General features: G+C 42.2%; 1 protein-coding gene across 1 annotated transcript; it reads left to right on the top strand.

Moving 5' to 3' along the window:
- Positions 1-6,935: 6,935 nt before the first annotated feature.
- C7H2orf80 (chromosome 7 C2orf80 homolog) lies at positions 6,936-20,041 on the top strand. The gene is made up of 7 exons (XM_059927381.1): positions 6,936-6,976; positions 9,045-9,126; positions 11,089-11,171; positions 12,486-12,573; positions 12,962-13,033; positions 19,578-19,665; positions 19,956-20,041. Exons 1-7 carry the CDS (start codon positions 6,936-6,938, stop codon positions 20,039-20,041), a joined length of 540 nt encoding a protein of 179 aa, XP_059783364.1.
- Positions 20,042-22,790: the final 2,749 nt, after the last annotated feature.

Raw genomic sequence — 22,790 nt, 5'->3', positions numbered from 1 at the left:
CATTTTATTCTCAAAGAAAAGCACAGTAAAATTCAACTTCATGTGTCCAGCTGAGATGGGGTATACAGAAGAACAGATTATAAAATAGCTATATTTCTAAATTTTGCTCATTCCAGACACACTCAAGATAGATCCAATACCACCACAATGCCCCCTTTCTCTGTGATACTTTTTATTGAAAAATAGTAAATATACAGAAAAAAGCACATGTCATAAGTATACAGCTCAATGAAGTTTTGTAAGTTGAACATAGTCTTGTTCCAACCTCAGATGAAGACCCAGAACATTACCAGAACCCCAGAAGCCCTCACTTGTGCCCCTGGCCACAAAGTTTCGGTAACCACTACCCTGACTTCTGACAGCCTGGATTAGTTTTACCTTTTTTTGTATGTTATATATATGGATCAGATCATACGTGTTCTTTTGTGACTGGCTTCCTTCATTCAACATTATGGTGTTGAGATTCATCCTTACCTGAGTAGAGTTTACATAGCACTTTTTGAGGCAAATTTGCTTTTGAGAATGTAAGGGTACAGAATGAAATAAGGTTTCACATGACTAACAAAGACTTTTCACTTTTCTTCACTTTAGGGTCACCAGCACATGACTTATCATGGCATCAGATATCCTAAGACAAATGGCAAAGCTAGCCATATTTACTTCAACAAGAAGGAAAGATGAATAAAGGAGCATTGATTTGGACAACCTCGGGCACCTGCTTCCCATAAGATTTCTAAAGCTTATTTGTAAAAACAAGGTCACTTGCACTCAGTTGGGAGGCTTGGCTTCTGGTCTCAGCTCTGTCTCTGGTTTTAGGGACATTTCTTATCTCTCTGAGCCAGAGGAAGTTTCACTAAATGACCCCAATTCCTTCTAGCTCTTACAGCCTATGCTTCTATGATTCCAACGCCAATCCCCTGACGCCCTGTCCGCACAGCCAGAATTCTCCTCTGTCACATGCAGGCTGCTGCAGCCCAACCAGCTAATACAGAGAGAAGCCACAGTCTTAAGTTGGAGATAGTGACACAGAGAATCAGTCTCATTTCACCTGTTGTACTGGAGACAAATATACCCATGTTTACTTTTAATGGATACTATTTTTAACATGACAATTCCCACTTTAAGGTTTCTTAATGGCTCCTGTATCTAATAAGCGGGACCTATCTTAGAGTGGGGATGAGGGTAGAGGATCAGGGCAGGGGGTCCATTTAGCTCCCACCTCGCATTCACCCCACTCGTGACATCATTTCTAATTGTATCTACACTCAGGGTTGAAAGGAACAACAAAAAAATCTTTATCTGTCAACTTTAAACTTGAATCTTGGACTTCCCTGGCAGTGCAGTGGTTAAGAATCCACCTGCCAACGCAGGGGACATGGGTTCAATCCCTGGTCTGGGAAGATCCCACATGCCGTGGAGCAACTAAGTCCGTGTACCACAACTATATATGTATATATATATTTTTTATATATAGAAATTTTTTCTAATGTTTGGAACAACCTGTGAGGTAGATTCTCCCTGTGCTTTAAAGAACAGAGAAATAAAGTGCAGAAGTTAAGTAACTTACCCCAAATCACAGAGTTACTATTCCATTATCATACTATGTGGTAGTATTATTCTTCAGTAATTTAAATATAAATTTTGATGAAGACAAAAAATTCATACCAACATTCTGTGAAAATGTAATTCCATTTCCACGGTATCAAGTCAATATATTACATGCAGCTATCGTGACTATTTTAGGAATTTTAGAAAGTTTAAAGAAGACATTTAAATGTCTGGTGAAGATGCAGTGCTTGGGGAGTCAGAGCTGATAAAATGACTTCCCCCAGCAAACCACCCCCCTTTCCATCCGTGGTTTCCTTATGTATAAAACATGGATACTATTTTTACACCTGCCTCAAGGACATGCCATGAGAACAGAGAATTTCCTCACTGCAGTGTAAGAGTGGTTTTGTTTTGATTTTAATGTCCTGAGATTAAGAAGTTTGAGAGGTGGGTTTTCTCCCAAAGCAAAAGCAGCCAAGGCGGAGGGTCTCTCATTTTCCTGGGTTCTTCCAAGGCTGAATGTGTCCTCCATGGGGGTTGCAAGGAGGAGGCAGCCTGGCCCCAGCCAGAGGTCACCCTCCATGCCCGGCAGGTGGTCCTGGCATTGCGGCAGGACAGGCACACTGCTAGCATTGCCTTCACCAATGAGTCTTTTTTTTTTTTTTTTAGAAGTAAAGAATGTCTGGGTTTTTTAAAATTATTATTTATTTTATCTATTTATTTTTGGCTGCGTTGGGTCTTTGTTGCTGCACACGGGCTTTCTCTAGTTGCAGCGAGCAGGGGCTACTCCTCATTGCGGTGCCTGGGCTTCTCATTGCGGTGGCTTCTCTTGTTGCAGAGCACGGGCTCTAGGCACGTGGGCTTCAGTAGTTGTGGCACGAGGGCTCAGTAGTTGTGGCTTACGGGCTCTAGGGCATAGGCTCAGTAGTTGTGGCGCACAGGCTTAGTTGCTTCGTGGCATGTGGAATCTTCCTGGGCCAGGGATCGAACGTGTGTCCCCTGCATTGGCAGGCAGATTCTTAACCACTGTACCACCAGGGATGTCCCACCAATGAGTCTTGGCAACAAGCAGCCCCTGACGGACCACTGAGCACTCGAACCTTCTCTCTGTCTCCAAGGACCAGAGCTGGGGAGGGGAACACTGAAGTTGACGAGTACTTGGCTGAGTTGGACAAGCTTCAGCAACCTCAGCTGGGGTGGGCGGGGGGATGGAGGTGGGTGTGGGTGTGGGGTTGAGGGGAGGGGGAGGGCAGGGGTGAAGAAGCCTAGCAAGGTCAAGGCTAAAGCCTTCCAGGAGTTTCCCCGAGGAAGGAGCATCTCCTGAGAAGGAAATTGTGGAAAACGTAATAAAGGAGACATTACCAACATGGAGTCAATAAGCTGAAAAATAACTTTTAGTTTATTCTAATACTTTATTTATAATTTCAAATAAATTGTAAACAGCTACACTAGAGGAAAGACAATTTTCTTTCCAATCTCTCTATAGAAAATAATTATTACAAAATCTTTGTCACATCAAGAGGTAATCAAAGAGTATGCAAGAAAAAAAATTTTAGGGTATGTTGGTGAGCTAATAAAGATAATATTAATACTGAGATTTTTCTCTTTATTTTTAATGTTTGTGGTATTTATTAGCTCTTTCAAATGTGTAACTTGTGGTGATTAATAGTTCTAAATAAACATTCAATCTTGTATTCACATTTTTGCATTCTTTGTCTTAAAGAGCGTCCCCAAATTGTATAAACTTCAGGCTCACAAAACCTGGAATGTTCTGAGTACAATATAAATTCAAGATGGAGTGAACAACTAGTCTATAAAAGTCCAAATCTAGAGTGTTACTGTCACTCACAGAACACCTGAGATATCAGGTAGATGAGAGACTTGGAAGGTGCAGAGGGGCGGAAAAGAGAGTTGAGTGGTAATGATAACAGACACCCAGGACTAGATGGGCCAGAGTGACAGTCTGCCCCTGTCCAAGGGCATGGAGGACACTCACTCACAGGCCATGGTTAGGCGTTTAGATCTTCCTCTAAGGGCAACGGGAAATCATCAGCAAGCTTTAAGCAAGGGAGGAAGTGTTCCAGATGAGGAAGCAAGTGTGTGAGCAGGGAGACCACTTGGCAGGAGAGAAATGGTGACAGTTGTTCAGGATTTCCCCTGCCCCATGTCTACGGTCACCAAGTAGAATCAGCCTGCCTGTGGGGAGCCAGAGGTTCACTGGCTCCCCCAGAAATCCTCGCTTGGTCAGTTGACTCCTGAGTCTGCAGCCGAGTGCTACAAAAACCCCTGGGGGAGGTGGACAGCTCGCATGCTCTCTGCTTTCCATGAATCATTTAGATGGGAAACTGAAGCCTGCTCAGATAAAAGGATCTCTGAACTTCAGGTCAGGATCATACTCCTGTCCCAAATGTATGACTTTTTCTCCCCCTTCAGGGAGTATGGGTGTATTTAAAAAACAAACTATTTTCATTCAGTCACCGTTTCCTAGCAACCAAACAAAAAGTATCTATTTTCCGGATGCCTGTGAGCCCCAGCCCAGTGGATGCTCAAGCACGCCTCCGGAAGCAGGGAGAGAACAGAAGCACTGAGATCACTCGGTTGGTGAGAGATTCTGAAAGGGGGAATGTGTTAATAGAACACGGTCTGAAGGACCTGTACCATAGATGCCGGGGTGCAGAGCGGGGACCTGCAGGGAGTGTGCAGATTTGCTTCAGGGCACGATATTCCTATAGAAAATGGGGGCTGTGACTTCTGGGGGGGTTGGTTTCTATGAAACAGCTAATGCATGAGGCAGCTGACATCTTTCCAGCAGCTCTTTTATGTGTATTTCCAGCCAGAGTCTTGTTTTCATTAAAACTCTATAGACAGAAAAGAGGGGCAACTGGCTGAATTCAAATCTAAGCTGAACAGAGTCTGTGCAAATGGTCCTCTTTCAACCAGGCACAGATACTCAATGCATGGAAGTCACTGAACTGGATAGTTGGCAGAAACCTCTTCAATCATTCAGTGCTTTTTTTACAGAGGAGGAAACACAAAAACACAGAGAGGAAAATGAACTCGTCCAAGGTAGCCTCACAGCGTCTCCTAACCTCCAGCCTAGTGAGAATGGAAGATGCTCATATTTTAAAAATCTTTATAAGAATTCCCTGGCGGTCCAGTGGTTAGGACTCTGTGCTTTCACTGCTGAGGGTGCGGGTTCATTCCCTGGTCAAGGAACTAAGATCCCGCAAGCCGTGTGGTATGGCCAGAAAAAAAAAAAATCTTTGCATATTATGCCACATTGAGTGGTAAGGGGGAGGAAGAATGGGTCTAAGAGGAAGGTGTCCCAACAACCAAGAGACTCACATTTTATAATTGGTGTTCCTGAAATTCAAAGGACTGGCTCAGAATTACAAAACAAGAATAGGTTAGAGCAAATGCTAAATCTTTTGCTTTTTAAAAAGGCATCTAAGCAAAGGAAGTGCCACTCCCCCACCCCAGTCAAGGAAGTGAGGTAGGACAAATGTTCTACCAACAAATGTTTTTTAAATTTTTGAGTTAGAAGAATGATAGCACATGCCAGCCCTTATGGAGTTGTGGAATGTTAGGGTGAAAGGTGCTCTGGGTGATGTTAACCAGGTTCATCACGTTTCAGATGACACCTGAGACTGGGGTGCAGAAGAGCCAGGAGGCTTGGCCACGGCCACGGCCACAGCAGTCAGCGGTGGAGTGGACTCCACATTCTGGCGTCTGGCCTCCTCAGGTGCAGCACTTTTCCTTGTCTAGGACACCAGGCAACCTTTCTGGCTTGCAGTGTCCTATCCCAATTGATTCTCCTATAGGGCGCAACATTATTCTCTTTATAGTTAAGCCGTTCCTATGGAATGCTCTGACTTTATTCCCTTTTTTACATCCCATCCAAGGCTTTAGCAGATGTAGCCACAGCAAGAATGGTCCAAAATAATTAAACCAATTCGGTGAAGAAATTATTTAAATCAGTGGCATCCTGTTTCCTCTCTGATTATTGTTGGAGAGCTGAATTGAATAAAGTTTAATGTTTATATGCTACAATTAAAAAAAAGTTTCTAAAGTTTATTTTCCCAACCATTTCAGAGTAGTGATTTAAAAACATGTGCGTAATTTCAAAAGTACAGAAGGTAATATAATGAACATCTATGGACCTATCATCCCAGAGACAACAGATGTTAACAATTTTCTTATATGTGTATTAGGGTTCTCCAGAAAAACAGAAACAACAGGATGTGTATATATACGTAAAGAGAAAATTAGTTTACTGAATAGGCTCATGTGATTGTGGTGGCTTGACCAGTCCAAAATCTGATGGGGTAGGCTGGCAGGATTGAGACTCAAGGAAGAGTTGCAATTCAAGTCTGAAGGCAGTCTACTGGCAGAATTCCTTCTTGCTCAGGAAAGGTCAGCCTTTGTTCTTTTAAGGCCTTCAACTGATTGGATGAGGCCCACCCACATAATGGAGAGTAATCTGCTTTACTCAAAGTCTACTGATTTAAATGCTGATCTCGTCCAGAAAACACCTTCACAAAAAGAATCAGAATAATGTTTGACCAAATATCTGAGCACAGTGGCCCAGCCAAGTTGACACATAAAATTAATTAACCATTACAACTTGCTTTAAATCTTTTTTAAGAAATAAAACATTGCAGATAAAGTTGATATCCCATTTATACCTCTCCCTGGGCACTCCATTCAATAGTGATGATTTCTAAAATTAACTCCTTTTTGTGACTTCAGGCCCCCTTTGACCCCATCACCTGAACTTCAATTTCTGGTTCAATGTGGGGGTGAGAACTGAAGGTATGGCCTCATCTTTGCCATCACCACACGTTCTTACCAGGACCTGCTAGCCATAGGAAGTTGTACATGGGTTCTATAGAAACCTCCATCATGAGCGGGGAACCAGGTAGGTTCACGGAGAGTCACTATGTTGAAGGCACACAGAACTCAAACATAATCAGATCACAAACCATCTTTATTTAGATGGTTCTGTCTAGATAGTCTCATCCACGATTACATGAGCTGTGTCTGTTTTATTGATACTTGCAAGGTTATGGCAAGAATAAGTAAGTGATGAATATTGGAAAAGTGTGGAAGGAATAAGAGGTGTCAGATAAACTCAAGGTACAGTGCACTGGCCTCCAGACAGCTTTCTGACCTGGAACCTGCTGGATAAGAGGCCTGCACACTCTCGGATCCCTTCCAGAGCCTAGGACTCCATGACTGGTATTAGGAGTGATAGCATCCCTAACTCAAATTCTCTCTGATTTGCTGCTGTAGCTTCTAGGCTCAGAGAGGCTGGGTCTGGGTCTTTCCAAAGGAAAACAGGTGCAGTGTAGCTGCAGATACCTGCTCAGCTGGATAAGCTTTTAATCATGGAAAGAAGACTACTAAAGAAGGAAATGAAAAAACTCCTGTAAGTCTGATTGAGAATAACTTACATTTACTGCACTGAGCATTTGGTGGGGTTTATGTCATAGATGGTCTGGATATTGACAGTGGAGTAAAAACCTAAGGAAGAATCTGTTCCTGGGCTATAGGAGAAAGCCGGATGATCTGGCCTCTGTCTCCTGCCCAAGAGGCCTCACATGTGGTGCAAAGCAGGATGCTGAATCTCTTGGGAGGATGTTTCTGCCAGCAGCGTGCACATCTGAGGCATCCCCATTCTAGAGTCAAAGATCTGAGCCCACAGTCCCAGCCTGTGCTGGGCAGGGTATGCCTTTGAAAGGGCCCGACTGGTAAAAGATATAGGAGAGATTTCTGGAAAAATGTACCCAAGGGCCCAGCATTTAAATTGCAGACTCTGCTTCTTCTATTGTCAGGCTTATTGATTAAATAATTTACCTCCATTTTCTGCCCTCCGAACTTTGTTTTAAACACATAAAGAAAACATTAAGTTTTCCCATGGAAATTTTTTTCCTCCTGTGCTAGCTTTTCTTTGACTTGGTACTTTGGTAAGAGGTTGGTGAAAATCACAGACCATATAAAAAGAGGAGGAAAATGTTATTATGTTCTATTTCATGATTATAGGCACAACAATAATACCCTTTTATTAGAGACCTTATCATAGTCCCCAGTAAGTGCCCTTTCTCTGCCTACTAAGATAATTATCTTTTAACAAGTTCTTTAAGAAATGCTGCAATAGGGCTTCCCTGGTGGCGCAGTGGTTGAGAATCTGCCTGCCAATGCAGGGGACACGGGTTCGAGCCCTGGTCTGGGAAGATCCCACATGCCGCGGAGCAACTAGGCCCGTGAACCACAACTACTGAGCCTGAGCGTCTGGAGCCTGTGCTCCGCAACAAGAGAGGCCGCGATAGTGAGAGGCCCGCGCACCGCGATGAAGAGTGGCCCCCGCTTGCCGCAACTGGAGAAAGCCCTCTCACAGAAACGAAGACCCAACACAGCCAAAAATAAATAAATTAATTAAAAAAAAAAAAGAAATGCTGCAATAAACTATGTATGAATTCATACATGTTTACATGTATGTGTTTGGAGGTCAACATAATAAAGAACGAAACCATAATTAGGAATGCCAGTTCCTCTACATATCTCATCCAAAGAACTGGAATTTCAAAACTGATATAAATATAATTTTTTATATATATATATAGTTTAATTTTACCCAAAGAATCTATTTAGACTACTTTAAAGTGCCTTGGAATTACAAAGCAAAATTTCAAGAATTTTTATCAATCTAGAATAACTTAACGACTCAGAAGAAGGGCTTTTGGAACCCCAAAGCAAATTTATCCCCAGCATAGGAACTTGCCCAAAGTGTTTGGTAAAGACCTTGACAAACAGAACTGATCTTATGTAACATTGTGAGATCGACCTTGGAGACCCCAGAGTCCTTTTTCCTATATCCATTCCCTCTTGTTGACTTTCCCAGGGTAATACGACTTTCTATTCACCTCCCAGGGCCCTTATTCTACCCTCCCCTTATTAAAAGTCTGTTAGGAAAGGCTCTGATAAGGATACGCTAAAGTAGAATCACTAATATGTTTTTACACATAACTCCTCCTAACGGTATTTGCATTCTAATGGGAAAGAAGCCTTCAGACAAAAGAACACATCTGTACGGAATATCATATATCTGGAAGTTATCAACTTTGGACATCCTGCCTGAATTTAGCAAGGGCAGCAAGGGAATCTTTATTTTAAATAGTGGGTCTCAATCCTTTTGGTTTTGTAAAATCTGTTCTGCCTTTGGGGATTTATCATACTCCCTGCTTTCCTAGAAATTCAGTTCTATATGAGTTTAATTTTACGATAAGTGTGATTTGTTCATGATGGTTAGACACTTTAAACCTGCAGGGTTGCAGAATGGCCGTTTAAATCAAAATGAATATTAACTCAGCTACCAGAGCCATCGGTGACTTCGCTTGTATTTGGTGGAGGAGGGAGGGATGGGGAAGGAATGTTCTTCTGCAGACCGTGCTCCCATGTCTTTCCCGCTGGTTCAATCCTGCTCTCTTGCTTTTAAGGGGAGATTATATTGGCATCAGACTTCGGGAAAATGAATTTGACCCAAAAGGAAGAAGGCAACTCACGTTTCTAGATGATATGGTAAAGAAAGGCATGCTGCCACAAGTCACATCTGTGTAATATGTGTATTATGGGGACAGAACAAGGATCTGATATCTATCATAAGCAAGGCTAATCTTGATCCCCCCAGAATGTCCTCTTCCTCATCTTCTCAACCTAGGATTGTCCATGTGGTCTTTTCAACTCATTAAACTGAAACAAGAAGAATGAGAAAATTAAAGTCATGAGACTTTTGCTCTTTATTTACTATCAGGAGAGAAAAGATTTAAAAGCAAAACGAGTACAAGATTAAATGTGACAGACATGATGTTAAAAGCTTGTTGACGAGATTAACTACCGTGTAGTTCTCAAATATAATTTTTTACCATTTATGGAGAAAACCAAATAATTGAATAATCCTAAAAATCCTTTTTTATTATATTTTACATGTTGAAACTCAGATTCATACTATGTAATCAAAGTTCACTTTACATAAATTAAGGAAGCTATGTAAAGATCTAATTCAAAAGAGATTAGTAAACCCTCAGCTTTTTTATGCTACCCATTTACTATTCTTGCACTAATGAGGAAGAAGAAATCACCTGTCCCTCCCCGCCCCCTTCCCTTCCCTGTCTGATTTCTCTGGAGCTGAACGAGCAGTTAAGGCTTGGTGTTCTAAACTACTTCTCTGTGCACATATTAAATGGAGAAATTAAATCAATTAGATAAGTGCTTCTCAAACTTTAATGAGGTCTTATTACAAGACCATTTTGATTAAGGGGTTCAGGGCTGGGGCTGGAAATTTGCATTTCTAATGAGCAAACAGGTGAGGCCAGGCATGCTGGTCCAGGCATCAATCTTCGTATTAGGTTTCAACAAGTGAGCACGGTCCTTCCTTCCCTCCTTCCTACCTTCCTTCTTTCTTTGCTCCTTTCTTTCTTTCCTTCTTTCTTTCCTTCTTTCCTTCCTTCTTCCTTCCTTCCTTCCTTCTTTCTTTCTTTTTCTTTCTTTCTTCCTTCCTTTCTTCCTTTCCTTCCTTCCTCCCTCCCTCCCTCCCTCCCTCCCTTCCTTCCTTTTCACTTTGGTTCAGTCCCTGAAAGAAATAATTACATTGTTATAATTACATTGTTTACACAATGTTAGAGTTACATAGAACCTTGGAACCCATCTACAAACACAAAAACAAAACTGACCTTCCTTTTTCTGGGGTTGGGGGTGGGGAGGAGAAAAGGAATGTTTTGATAGATAAATGGCAAATACGCTTAGAAATTATCAGGAAAAGGTAGTGGGGAGGATAGGAATGAACGTGAAATTGGTCCTCAGCTTTTTACCACATATAAGACTCTTAGAAAGTCACTTGGTCTACCTCCAGTTCTCTGCTTCTCCTGGACCCTCCTCCTGGGAGGTCCTTCTCCACCTGTAGAAATTCTCCTCATCCCCCAAGCCCCAGCTCCACTGACGCCTCCTCTCTGAAGCCTCCCAGGATTCCCCCAACTCCTCAGATGGACACACCACCTCCCCTGTGACCCTGGGCACTCAGTTCTTAGGTTCCACAGAATTAGAAATTGTTCTCTGTGTCCCTCTTCTCTATCTTCCCCTTTTTCTATTTTAAAATTCAAGGAAACTGCGGCCCAGAGAACAGCAATTGCTCACCCAAGGATATAGTACCATGAGTTGTTGGCAATACCTAGATTTGAACCCAGATTCCCTGATTCCCAGTTTAGTATTCCATGAATCTATCTTTTCATTTTTGGCTCACGCGCACACACACACACACACACACATACACACAGACTGCTCTAGTGGGAGGTAAATGTAATGCCTGAAGAACACTAGTTATTTCTGCCTGAGCATCAGGTTACTGGACACAGCTGGTGATCCTCACTTTTGTGGACATGACAAACGAGTAGAATAGGCTTAGCAGTGCCATTGTCATTGTGCCTAGCACGTGCTTCGGCCAATGTCTCAGCCCGTTCCTTTGCTGTCTGTGCTTCCTGTTTCCAGGCACACTATGACTTGGCCATCAGTGTTGCTTTGCAGTGGCTGGATCACTCAGAAGACTTAACTTGGCTGGAGTGGAAGAAAGTGTAAGTTGAATAGTTTTTTTTTTTTTAACTGAGTAATGACAGAGGAAGTTCACCACAAGGCACTCAGATTTAAAAATACTATGGGGTACGTATCCCTCTCCAACTAGAAACCTGAAGAAACCTTCACAGTTGTCGATTTGAGGAAGTCATATGCATGCTTACCTATTTTGCATCTCTGTGAGTTGGTTCCTGTCAGATGCAGATCTTTCTTGCATAGAATGTTCTGCCTTAGAAATACAACTGTGCTTTATTGTGTACGTGCCTTGACTTTTTTTTAAAAAAATGATCAGTTCTGTGGGTAAGGCTGCAATCTTTTCCTAAGAACTATTAAACACAACTTCTTAAGCATTTAACCAGATGTGCGCCTGAGCCGAGCGGCTTGCATCACCACTGCTGGAATCCTTGCCGGGATTATTGGCGTCTTCTCCCGTGTGTGCCGAGCAGATGCATTCAGTTAGGAAGATCATGAAACGAATGAGGCCAGGATTGAATCGCTTGTTCTGGAGGCCAGCTGTTTTTCCTGCTCTGTGGCTTTAGAACACACACCTGGTGCTGAATGGTTGTATCAGTTAGTATTTAGTTGTAATAAGCAGAAAATCCAGTTTAAACGGACTTGAGCAAAAAAATAAATAAATTTAAAAAAGGAGAGAGGGAGGAGAGATTTATCGCCTCTGTATCTGGAAAGTCCACGGCTAGGTCCTCATTAGGCATGGCTTAATTCAAAACTCAAACCAAGTCATCAGGATCTACCTCTTGGCTATTTCCTCTGGATGGACGCTATTCCTAGTTTTAGCCCACTTTATCACGACATTCAGGCCAGGGGAGAATGGACTTTTTACAAATCACAGAATTGTGTCTCAATGGTTCTGTTTGCTCTGACTTATCTGGGGGTGCTAGCTAACTTAGGCCACAGTGTGTTTTCCATCCTTGGAATCTAGGGGTGTCATCAGCTTCCCTAGAAGCTTACAGGCTTACAGGGGGTTAAGGCAGTTACCCCCAAGCAAACTGCCACAAGAAGGGGGAAGGATATAGGTTGGCGAAACCACAATTTTCCACCATAGTGGCCAGTCTGCCAGGGTTTGATAGCTGCAGAAATGTGGATAGATGAGGGCAAATTCATCACCACTGTTGGAAGATTCAAAATTCAAAGTGTACACTTTACTGATGATGGATTAATCATATCAATTTTGTGAATAGCATAGCACACAGCTGTTGGTAATTACTTATTACTTATGATTATTGTCACAACCTTAGCAGGTGTCAAACAAAACAAGAATAAACCCTCCATTCTTATTTATTCATATTCCCCCTTAGGAAAATGCCATTTCGGGGTAGACCCATATATCCAAACCACAGAGAACGAGAAGCAATGATTTTATCATCTTATGCTGGAATCTTAATGGTAAGGAAAAGAACATTATTTGCATACATGGAGATTTTGTATCTACAATGTGCATTTTCATATTAATGAATATTTATCTTACTTTTTCAACCAATGTTTCTAAATATGTAGAATTTACTAATATTAAATTTTTATTTTTAAAGATTAATAAAAAGACTGACTTCTATATTGTATTGTGAAAACATTTATTTAAGGGGAAAAAATAACACATAGATAATTGGTATTAGGATACTGTGATTTATCCATTTATTTAGAAGTCATTTATTTGGTGCCCATGCTCTCCAGGCATGGTACTGGATATATGGGAGCTATAATAGCTTTGTTTTGTAATAAAAGAAAAGCCATGGTATGATAATACATTTTTGTTATTGTCATTGTTGTTTAACAGAACAGTATCCCAATTGAGGAAGTCTTTAAAATTTATGGGGCTGATTCTTCTACCAATTCTGGTGCTACCAAGGTAGGGATGACCTGAGACTATCAATATAAGGGATTTTTAGAGAGAATTTCTTTATTTTATGAATTCATAATGTTGCATTTCCAGGCATGAAATAACAGTTTTATATCATGATGGATAAAACCAGATGTAGCCATATCTTACCTGGGTAATAAATGTAAGATATTTTCCTTATGTAGAGGACTATATTCATAATACCAAATGCAGTTTATGGAAGGCCAAATAGAGGCAGCCAATAGAGCACCAGGCTTAGAGTCTAGATTCTGCCTCTGTCTCTGATTAACAGAATTTCTCACTTACACCTTTCATAATGTGGATCCGGTAAGTCCAAGCACTCCTCTTGTATGATATACTATAACTTCTAGCACTAGGACAAGATCTACAACATTCATTCTCATGAGAAATTATCTAGTTTACTGCTGCCACATTTCTCCTGCCCACAAGACTACTTGGAAGTCAGTCTAATAGAAGCACTAATGATCTGGGAGTCCAGAGACCCAGGGTGAGTTCTGACTGGGTCCCTTTCCCTCTTTGGGCTTCCATATACTAATCTTAAAAAAACAAAAACAAAATCGAAAACAGAGTATTCTGAATGATCTTTATGGTCAGTTCAGGTTTTGCTGTTTATGAATGTATGAACCTTTAGTAAACATTTAAAATATGGGCTTCTATTTAGAGGTGAACTACTCATCCCTTTAGATACTTCTAGAAAAGGGAAGAAGAAAGGGCAGATGGGGTGGGGTTGGCAGGGATGTGTAGTGGGAGGGAGTCAGGGAAGGAAGCAGGGAGAACCCACACCCTCACACGAGGACTTCTGCTCACACAGTTGCTTTCAATGCCCCCCACCAGGATTTGGATGGGAGGCGAGGGCAGGGGCAGGGCTACGGCCACAGGAATGCCTGCATCCTTTGTTCTCTTACCAGCAGACCATACTGCAGACAGTGGGGTCCTATAAAGGAAAGAGTCCACCAGGGCCAGCTTAGGAGTCAAGCATTTACTCAGAAGTGTTGTAACTGAATCCAATGGCCCTCTCACCTTAATCCGTATGTAAGCTGGCCTGGTCCTGAGAATCAAGTTCCCTTGATTACAGAGGAAATCAGTACCTCCTCTCTGATCACTCTGATTTCAACTCTATCCATTCATTCATTCATTCACTCATTCACTCACTCGTTCATTCAATATAGTTATATAGTTGTAGGTGCAGGGATACAAGGGTGGGTGAGTCAGAAAAGATGACTTTCTCATGGATCTCATATCTTGGAGCTGACATTCTACCTTGGCTGAGGTATAAGCCACCCCAGACTCAGTGCTCCTCAGAGACCCAAGCTGTTCTTGGCTTTTAAAGAAAGCCCAGCTCTTTTATGTTCTTACAGAGACAAGTAAACCATGCTGCTTCATTCCTGTTTGTTTTTTCTGCAGCTTTCTCCCTTCCAGGCTGCCCTCTTCTCCCCTTTCCTCAAACCCTCCCCGCCAACACATACATATAAATATCTGAGCCCAAGCTCCTCTGCTTCAGACATTGTGTTTTCTCCCCCTTCATCTTCTGTGCCTGGGAGAGGTCTAGAGCAGGCCGCAGGCACCTCTGCTTGGTTGGTCTCAGCTCAAGTGGCCAGAGAGCAAATACGGAAAATCACATCCTGGAGGGAATGGCACCGTGAACCCCTCCAGTCTTAGCTGGGTTATCCATCAAGAAGGTTTGCAAACATGGGTGTCAGAGTAGCTCAGATGAGCCAGATTCATTAAAGGGGCCAGAACAGGAAGCCGCACTGTTTACAGTGGGCTGGCCAATCTCTATCCATCCATCCGGCCTTTCACTCATTCCTTAAAGAGCCTTTATTCAGCACCTTCTCTGTTCTTCACAGTCTCTGTCTTCACAATCAGTCACCGATAACAAAAAGTCCAGATGTACAGGTAGACTACATAATGACCAGTTCTGCAGGGAAATAAATCGTATCCTCAGAGAGGGGGTGTTGTCGAACTCAAGTTCACGAGCCTGATGCACAGTGAGACCAAATGACCGAAACGTCTAAGTTTGGAGCAGAGCAAAGTTTATTGCAGGGCTGAGCAAAGAGAACGGGGCAGCTTAGGCTCAAAAGACCCAAACTCCCTGATGGGTTTCAGGGAAGACGTTTTTATAGGCAAAATTTGTGGGGAGGGCTGCAGAGTATGTAAACCTCCTCTGATTGGTTGGTGATGAGGTAACTGGGTGGTGTTCTGGGAATCTCAATCATCAGCCTTCTGGGTCCGTGTGCCCGTGCTCAGCCTGAAGTGACCTCCTCCACCTGGGTGGGAGCCTTAGTTCCCATAGAGGAACTCAGAGATACGTATCAGATTGCCATGAACATCCCCTGAAGAGGAACCAGGACCAGCCCCCATCTCTGCACTACTGTTCTCTCTCTGCGTTCAGTCACTCCCCTCACTGGTAACTGTTTGAATCTGCCCTTTGGAACTCAGGGAATGTCTGATGCTTTTTTTCTACAAACACAAAACGGGGGACATGGAAAGGATTTGGTGTCCAGGAGAGCTCCACAGGGTCCTGCTTGGTGTCAATCCCCCCTTTTCTTTGAACTCCTCAATCTTGAGGGGAACAGGTGTTGGACAAGAAACGGAATAATGTTTTGGATAAAGAGGTTAATCATAACTCAGCAGAGGAACTCGGTTTTAGGGGGACTGGGTTTCAGGGGCTTTTTTTCAAAGACCTGAGTTTGTTTATTGTTACAGAATATGAGTGTCCTGTACGTGAAAGGCCATTTGTGTGAGGGTTAAGTATGAGGATCCTAGAGCCAGGTAGCCTGGGTTCGAACCCCAGCTCTACCGGCTACCAGCAGATTAATCCTGGGCAAGTCTTCTAAGCTCTATCAGCCTGGATTTCATTTGTAAACACAGGGACCAGAAGATGGGGTTTCTGTGGGAAATGAGGTGAGTTATATCCGTAAAGCCCTTAGTGGTTGGCACATGGTAACCTCAAAATAATAGCTATGGTTAAGGTTCTGGTACCCAGGGGGAAGGGGGTGTATCTGATTTTCTCTATATTCCTCTAAGTCAGGGTTTCTCCACATTTTGGGTCAGATAATTCTTTGTTGTGTGTGTAGGGGGTGGAGTTGGGGCTGTCCAGTGCATTGTGGGATGTTTAATAGCATCCCTGGCCTCTACCCATTAGATGCCAAGAGCTTCCCACTCCTGCCCCGTGATGTGACAACTAAAAATGTCTTTCAACGTTGCCAAATGTCCACTAAGAGGCAAACTCACAGCTAGTTAAGAACCACGTCTCTAAATATTCAAAAATTAAATAGCTCATCAAGCATCCATTGTATTATTAATACATTATAAACCTTGCCTATTTTAGATAACAAATTCTCACAAAGGGTATGAGATGATGTGAGCTACAGATATAAGCATCTGAGGATCATCTACCCCTGTGGACCCCACAAGCTCCTCACTGCCTCAAGGATGCCAGCTCAGGCCTTTCTCTTGTGGCTACACGTCGGCTCTACTCAGGCACCCCCTCCACATCTTAAAGAATTAGCAGGACCTCTTAATGGAAACGAGCATTTCAAAGATTAAATTGTAAGAGCTATTTTAAAACAGTCCTTTGGGATTTAACATAACTTCAAAACAATGGTTTTAACTAGGAGGTGTGGTTGTTCAAAAAAAAAATAGTTATTGACAAAGGTTCCTCTCTAACTGCTGCATGTATATGAATCACTTTTGATTCCTTCAGATAAAATGTCTCCCAAGCAACAGCTAAAATCCTTCCCACGCAAGAGCTTAAAGCTCTGTTGAATACTAAACAGATTATGTAGAATTTCTGGCCACTGGAGTTGGCCACTTTGCTAGCACATGGGTACTGTGTGTGGGCTTGATGGCTTTCTTCAGGACTATTTGCTGCCACCTAGTGACAGAAAGGCCTCCTGGACTCAGAATTGTTCAATTCTGTTAAGCTTCGCGTTCTGCTCCCGATAAGGAGCTGGTTTTGGCTGAGAGGGAGCCATTTTTCTGCTGAGGAACATGGACCCACAGGGAAAAAAAATTTAACTAAGAACTTCACACAAGTGAGGGTTATTTGCAGTTAGCTTCAGATAAATATAAGAGGTCCTAGTCAATTTTTTTTTTTTAAGGAATTCCTTTATTTTTATTATTTATTTATTTATTTATTTATTTTTGGCTGTGTTGGGTCTTCGTTTCTGTGCAAAGGCTTTCTCTAGTTGCGGCAAGCGGGGGCCACTCTTCATCGTGGTGCGCGGGCCTCTCTTGTTGCGGAGCACAAGCTCCAGATGCGCAGGCTCAGTAGTTGTGGCTCACGGGCCCAGTTGCTCCTTGGCATGTGGGATCTTCCCAGACCAGGGCTCGAACCCGTGTCCCCTGCATTGGTAGGCAGATTCTCAACCACTGCGCCACCAGGGAAGCCCCCTAGTCAATTTTAAACTGAAGAAAAAGGAGCATAAATCTTCCTTCAACAAATAAAGCAAACAATAAAAATATTCTTCAGCTCCCTTTGACAGAGAAAGAGGGGAAAAGGAAAGGGGGGCAGAGAGAGTGAAAACTGGTGTAACAGAGAGAGGAAAAAGACAAAGGCAGGTAACTAGAGAACACCAGAATCTCTTCTTTCCACACCCTAGTGTCTGACCATCCATCATTTCACTCTATCCAGACTTACATCCAGAGTCCAAAGCAAGCTCTTCAGAGGCAAACAGACTGGTGTCTAGTCCCAGCTCTGTCACTTGCTAGCTGTGTGGTACACTGAAGATATCAGTAAGTAACTTTGAAGTAAAAAAAGAGCATACGATTAACTCTAGGTTTAGGATTTCAACGTCATCCTACTTGAAAAATAATTTTTCTTATAAACCACGCAGGAAGCTATATTAACTGCTTGCATGAAGCCTCAGATTATCAGGAGTCATAGAATATGTGAGCTGGAAGTGACCTTTAAAATCCTCGGGTTCTCTCTTCTCCAGTGAACAAGGAAAAGCCTGTCTTTTTTTTTTTTTTTTTTGGTCATGCCACGCAGCTTGCGGGCTCTTAGTTCCCTGGAACCCAGGGCACAGCAGTGAAAGTGCCAAGTCCTAACCACTGGACCACCAGGGAATTCCCTGCAAAAGCCTGTCTTGAGTCTTCTAAGTGTAGACAATGCATCAGGGATGCCGTATGAGCTGGTTACACGCGGCATGTATCATCCTGCAGGGCTGTTATCACAGCCACCCTTGCTCCACACAGATACAAAGCCTCCTTTTAATTACTTTCTGTGTTTTAGGGTCATCTTTCTGAATAGATTACGTGCTTCTTGAGGTCAGAAGCCATCATTCATGCTTATGTTTAATTCTTTACAATACTGGATATGACACAAACTCTCAGTAAATATGTTTGCCATTTGAATAAAAGGCTGAGGTCAAATCTAGACGTGCACGGCTGAGGTGGCTATAAGCTGTCCTGTCTATAAAGACAGCACGACCTCATTTATTGTTTAATCCAAATTTTCTGTCCTTTCTGTGAGAGGTGGTGGTTGCCCAGTAACTTGCTAGCACGTTCTCTGGTTTAGTTGATTAAACTTATCACAATGTGTAGTTACCCTGGTTGTCTAATAGTTTATTGGTTTTTTCTCCTCACTCAGCCCTGGAAAGGCAGGAACCTTGTCTGTCTTACCAACCACAGCTCCTAAAACAGGGCCTGACCCACAGTAGTGCTCACTGGAAACTTGTTGAATGAATGAAAGATTGAAGAGACAGTCCTAACCTTGAGGAAGTTTCCGGTGCAATGCAACAGACAGCGGGTTATAACTACTGCACACTGGGGGTGTTCTATGTGACGACGTGTTTTGAGTTCACAGATGAGTGAGTCAATAATTTGGCCTTGGGCTTCCCTGGTGGCGCAGTGGTTGAGAATCTGCCTGCTAATGCAGGGGACACGGGTTCGAGCCCTGGTCTGGGAAGATCCCACATGCCGCAGAGCAGCTGGGCCCGTGAGCCACAATTACTGAGCCTGCGCGTCTGGAGCCTGTGCTCCACAACAAGAGAGGCCGCGATAGTGAGAGGCCCGCGCACTGCGATGAAGAGTGGCCTCCGCTTGCCACAACTAGAGAAAGCCCTCGCACAGAAACGAAGACCCAACACAGCCATAAATAAATTAATTAATTTTAAAAAATAATAATAATAATTTGGCCTTAGGATGGGATGGGGGGGTGCGGTGCCAGCACCGGAGAGGGGAGGTGGGAAGACATCGGGGCCAGTTTCCCAGAAAAGGTGATGTATGAGCCACATCTCAAAGGAAAAGTAGGAGCCTCTAGGCAGAAGAGGAGGAAAAAGCTATTCCAGGTAAAGGGAACCATGTGAAGAGCATCATTGTGTGAAAGAACATTCTAGGCAAAGAACGGCAACAAAAGGCAGCGTGGGAAAGTGCATGACCCATGAAACATGATCCTCAACTACTAGTAACGTGTCAGGATGGTGGGTTGGGGAAACAGGCCGAGTCCTGAAACAAGTGCTATAACCAGCAGCTGCTGACAGCACGAAGTGGGTGTAGCTTTTAAAAGTAGAACTGTTTTTTTTTTCAGGTTCCCAGAGCTCCACCCTTCCACCTCTCCTTGCACCCTTTTGCCATGTTAACAGCACCCAAAGCAGCAGAATATGCCCGCAAACAGAGTAAGCCTGTTAACTTCCATGGCTTAGAAAAATTTAAGTAAAACTAGGAGATGTACTTACAAAGTAAGGTCAAAGTTGTTATGGTAATAACATCATTCTGTCTGGTGGAATTTAAAAGAATCAGGGGCATTTATGACTTGATTTCCCTCCATCATTGAAATCAGGGAAGTCATTGCTCAGAAATTTTGGCGATGGAAGCAAAGCACCCTAGAAGGGAAGGATCTAAAACTGAGGTGGACTCATTTTAAAAAATGTTTTTATACAGACGTGATTACTACATGTGTCTCTAGGTGTCAAGTTAAGAAGGGGAGCAACGAATCAAAATGCCACCAGCAGCTCTACAAAGGAAGCAAATGTCACAGAATGGAAACCATAAAATAATTTATCTTTGGACACACAGCCAAAGAACGAAGTAGGTCTAAAAATGCAAACTGAACCAAACTGATACCAGGTGTTTGGGGAGTACTTTACTTATATTGTGGCTAAAAGTCTGGCCTTTGGGAGTTAGATGCTCTGGGTTTGAAACTAAAACCTGCTATATAATATACCAGCTGTATGACTTCGGGCAAGTTGCTTAACCTCTCCTCCTCTGCAAAATGGGAAGAATAATGGTACTTACCTCTTAAGGTCGTTGAAATGATTAACTGATATTATGCATGTTAAGAGATTAGAACAAAAAAAAGAGAGAGATTAGAACAGAGTAAATCCTAAATAAATATTGACCATTATAATCTTTTTAGCATTTGAGAAATACTATCCACAGTTAATCAGCTATTATTCTGTTGTTTCAAATAAGTGTGTTGAGGAGAGGATTTGTATTAATATCTATGTCAAATGTTCCTATTCTTGGTCCCTTTCTCACTAATGAAAATTTTATCTTTGCCTGCTTTGCATCTCTGCTGCTTCTGCCCTGCCCATCTAATTCATTGGGCGTTTATGCTTCAGAATTCAGAGAATGGTCAGAGATGGACAGGGCTGGAAAGTAAGGAGAAAGAAAGTAGGGTTCTTTGCCGTTCCAGCTCTGCATTCTCAATTGCAATGTGCAAAGTGAAAAGGAAATTTTAAAAGTCAGAGAGACCAAAGCTGAGCAGGGAAAGGATCAGAAAAGTGGTACAGACTGGCTGGCTGGGATGTTTTAGGGTTTTGTTGAATGAGAGACTCTGGGTCAGCTGGAGGGTTGTAAGGCAGGAAAGGGAAAGGGGAATTTTGAAAACAGAATCACCGGGATATGAATTGGGTTTGCTTCAAGAAACACAAGTGAAAATTGAAATTCCTTTTTATGTAGTTTGGTTGCTATACTATACATTTTTAAAATGTGAATCTCTGAATAGACTGGGTCACACAGGGCTCAGGATTTATTCAGATTTTCTGAGGCAAACTATTGACTGATTAGAAATGTAACCTTATCATAGCAAATGCTTTAAGAACTGCCTGAAATCTTTGGTCAAATCAGGGCTTTAATACGTGTTATTCTAGTAACAAAAATCATGCTATTAGGAAATATTTATGATATTGAGTTTTCTTTTAAAGGCCTTTGTTATAATGAGATTTGAAGGTGTAGCTTTTCTGGAACCATATCTTTGTTACTTAAGATCTTTTTGAGTAAGATGATGTTAATTTTTAAGATGTCAGTTTGGGGATAGCAAGCTTTAGAAAGTAAAACAGAACAACAGAAAATCAAAAAACAGTAATAACTCCAGAAATAACAACTCCAGAAATAACATACACGTATATGCACACATATACACACATATACTGATAATCTAGACCTTAAACTTAACCATGAAAAAATAAATCTCTGAGACAGGGGTTCATAGCCCCCTGAGGCTCATCTATACACCTAGGTACTGAAAATCTGGCTCTCAAGATTACTCATTGGTATGTTATTTTGAACGTATAATTTCATTCCTTGTATGTTCTTTTCCATAACCGTTGAAGACTGTTGGCTTCTTGATGGAAGCAGATCTTTTATTTCCTTATTATTTCCTACATGTATATAAAGTGCTTTGCAGGCAGTAATATTCAGTAATTATTACTGATTAGTGAATTGGCAGTAAGTGAATGGTCCTTAGGTGAGTGCTTTCAAACCGCTGTGCCCTACCCATACTGACTGAGAGGCTCATTTTAGGGACCAGCCATTTCTATAGGCTAATCGATGCTTGTGAGCCCAGGAGTGTCAAAAGAATAAGTGCCCATTTTGCAGTAGGATCAGATCCTGACATGAATCCCTCTCCTAAGGCCCCTTCTTGACAATCAAACAGCAGAAACCACATTCGTGTGGGTTTTTCATGCTTTATTATTTGTACTTTAGGCATCTCTTCCAACTCTTGGGTTATGTACTTTCTAAAGTAGTTTTTCTTTTTCTTTTTTTAAAATTTTTATTGGGGTATAGTTGTTTTACAATGTTGTGTTAGTTTCTATTGTACAGCGAAGTGAATCAGCCATATGTACACATATATCCCCTCTTTTTTGGATTTCCTTCCCATTTAGGTCACCAAAGAGCACTAAATAGAGTTCCCTGTGCTACACAGCAGGTTCTCATTAATTATCTATTATATACATATTAGTATGTATATGTCAATCCCAATCTCCCAATTCATCCCATACCTCCTTTCCCCGCTTGGTGTCCATACGTTTGTTCTCTATGTCTGTGTCTCTGTTTCTGCCTTGCAAACCGGTTCATCTGTACCATTTTTCTAGATTCCACATATATGTGTTAATATACGATATTTGTCTTTCTCTTTCTGACTTACTTCACTCTGTATGACAGTCTCTAGGTCCATCCACATCTCTATAAATGACCCAATTTCATTCCTTTTTGTGGCTGAGTAATATGCCATTGTATATATGGACCACATCTTCTTTATCCATTCATCAGTCTACGGACACTTAGGTTGCTTGCATGAGCTGGCTATTGTAAAGAGTGCTGCAATGAACATTGGGGTGCATGTGTCTTTTTGAATTATGGTTTTCTCTGGGTATATGCCCAGTAGTGGGATTGCTGGGTTATTTGGTAATTCTATTTTTAGTTTTTTTAAGGAACCTCCATACTGTTCTCCATAGTGGCTGTATCAATTTACATTCCTATCAAGAGTGCAGGAGGGTTCCCTTTTCTCTGCACCCTC

This window comes from Balaenoptera ricei, chromosome 7, assembly GCF_028023285.1.
Source record: "Balaenoptera ricei isolate mBalRic1 chromosome 7, mBalRic1.hap2, whole genome shotgun sequence".
Taxonomy (NCBI): Eukaryota; Metazoa; Chordata; class Mammalia; order Artiodactyla; family Balaenopteridae; genus Balaenoptera; species Balaenoptera ricei.
This window is presented reverse-complemented; position numbering and strand designations above follow the sequence as displayed.

Bases quoted from the DNA above. Each gene is read 5' to 3' on its own strand.
- C7H2orf80 (XM_059927381.1), top strand. From the start codon at position 6,936: ATGGAAAGAAGACTACTAAAGAAGGAAATGAAAAAACTCCT. The intron at 11,172-12,485 runs GTAAGTTGAATA...ATTCCCCCTTAG, and splicing joins TGGCTGGAGTGGAAGAAAGT to GAAAATGCCATTTCGGGGTA. The intron at 12,574-12,961 runs GTAAGGAAAAGA...GTTGTTTAACAG, and splicing joins CTTATGCTGGAATCTTAATG to AACAGTATCCCAATTGAGGA.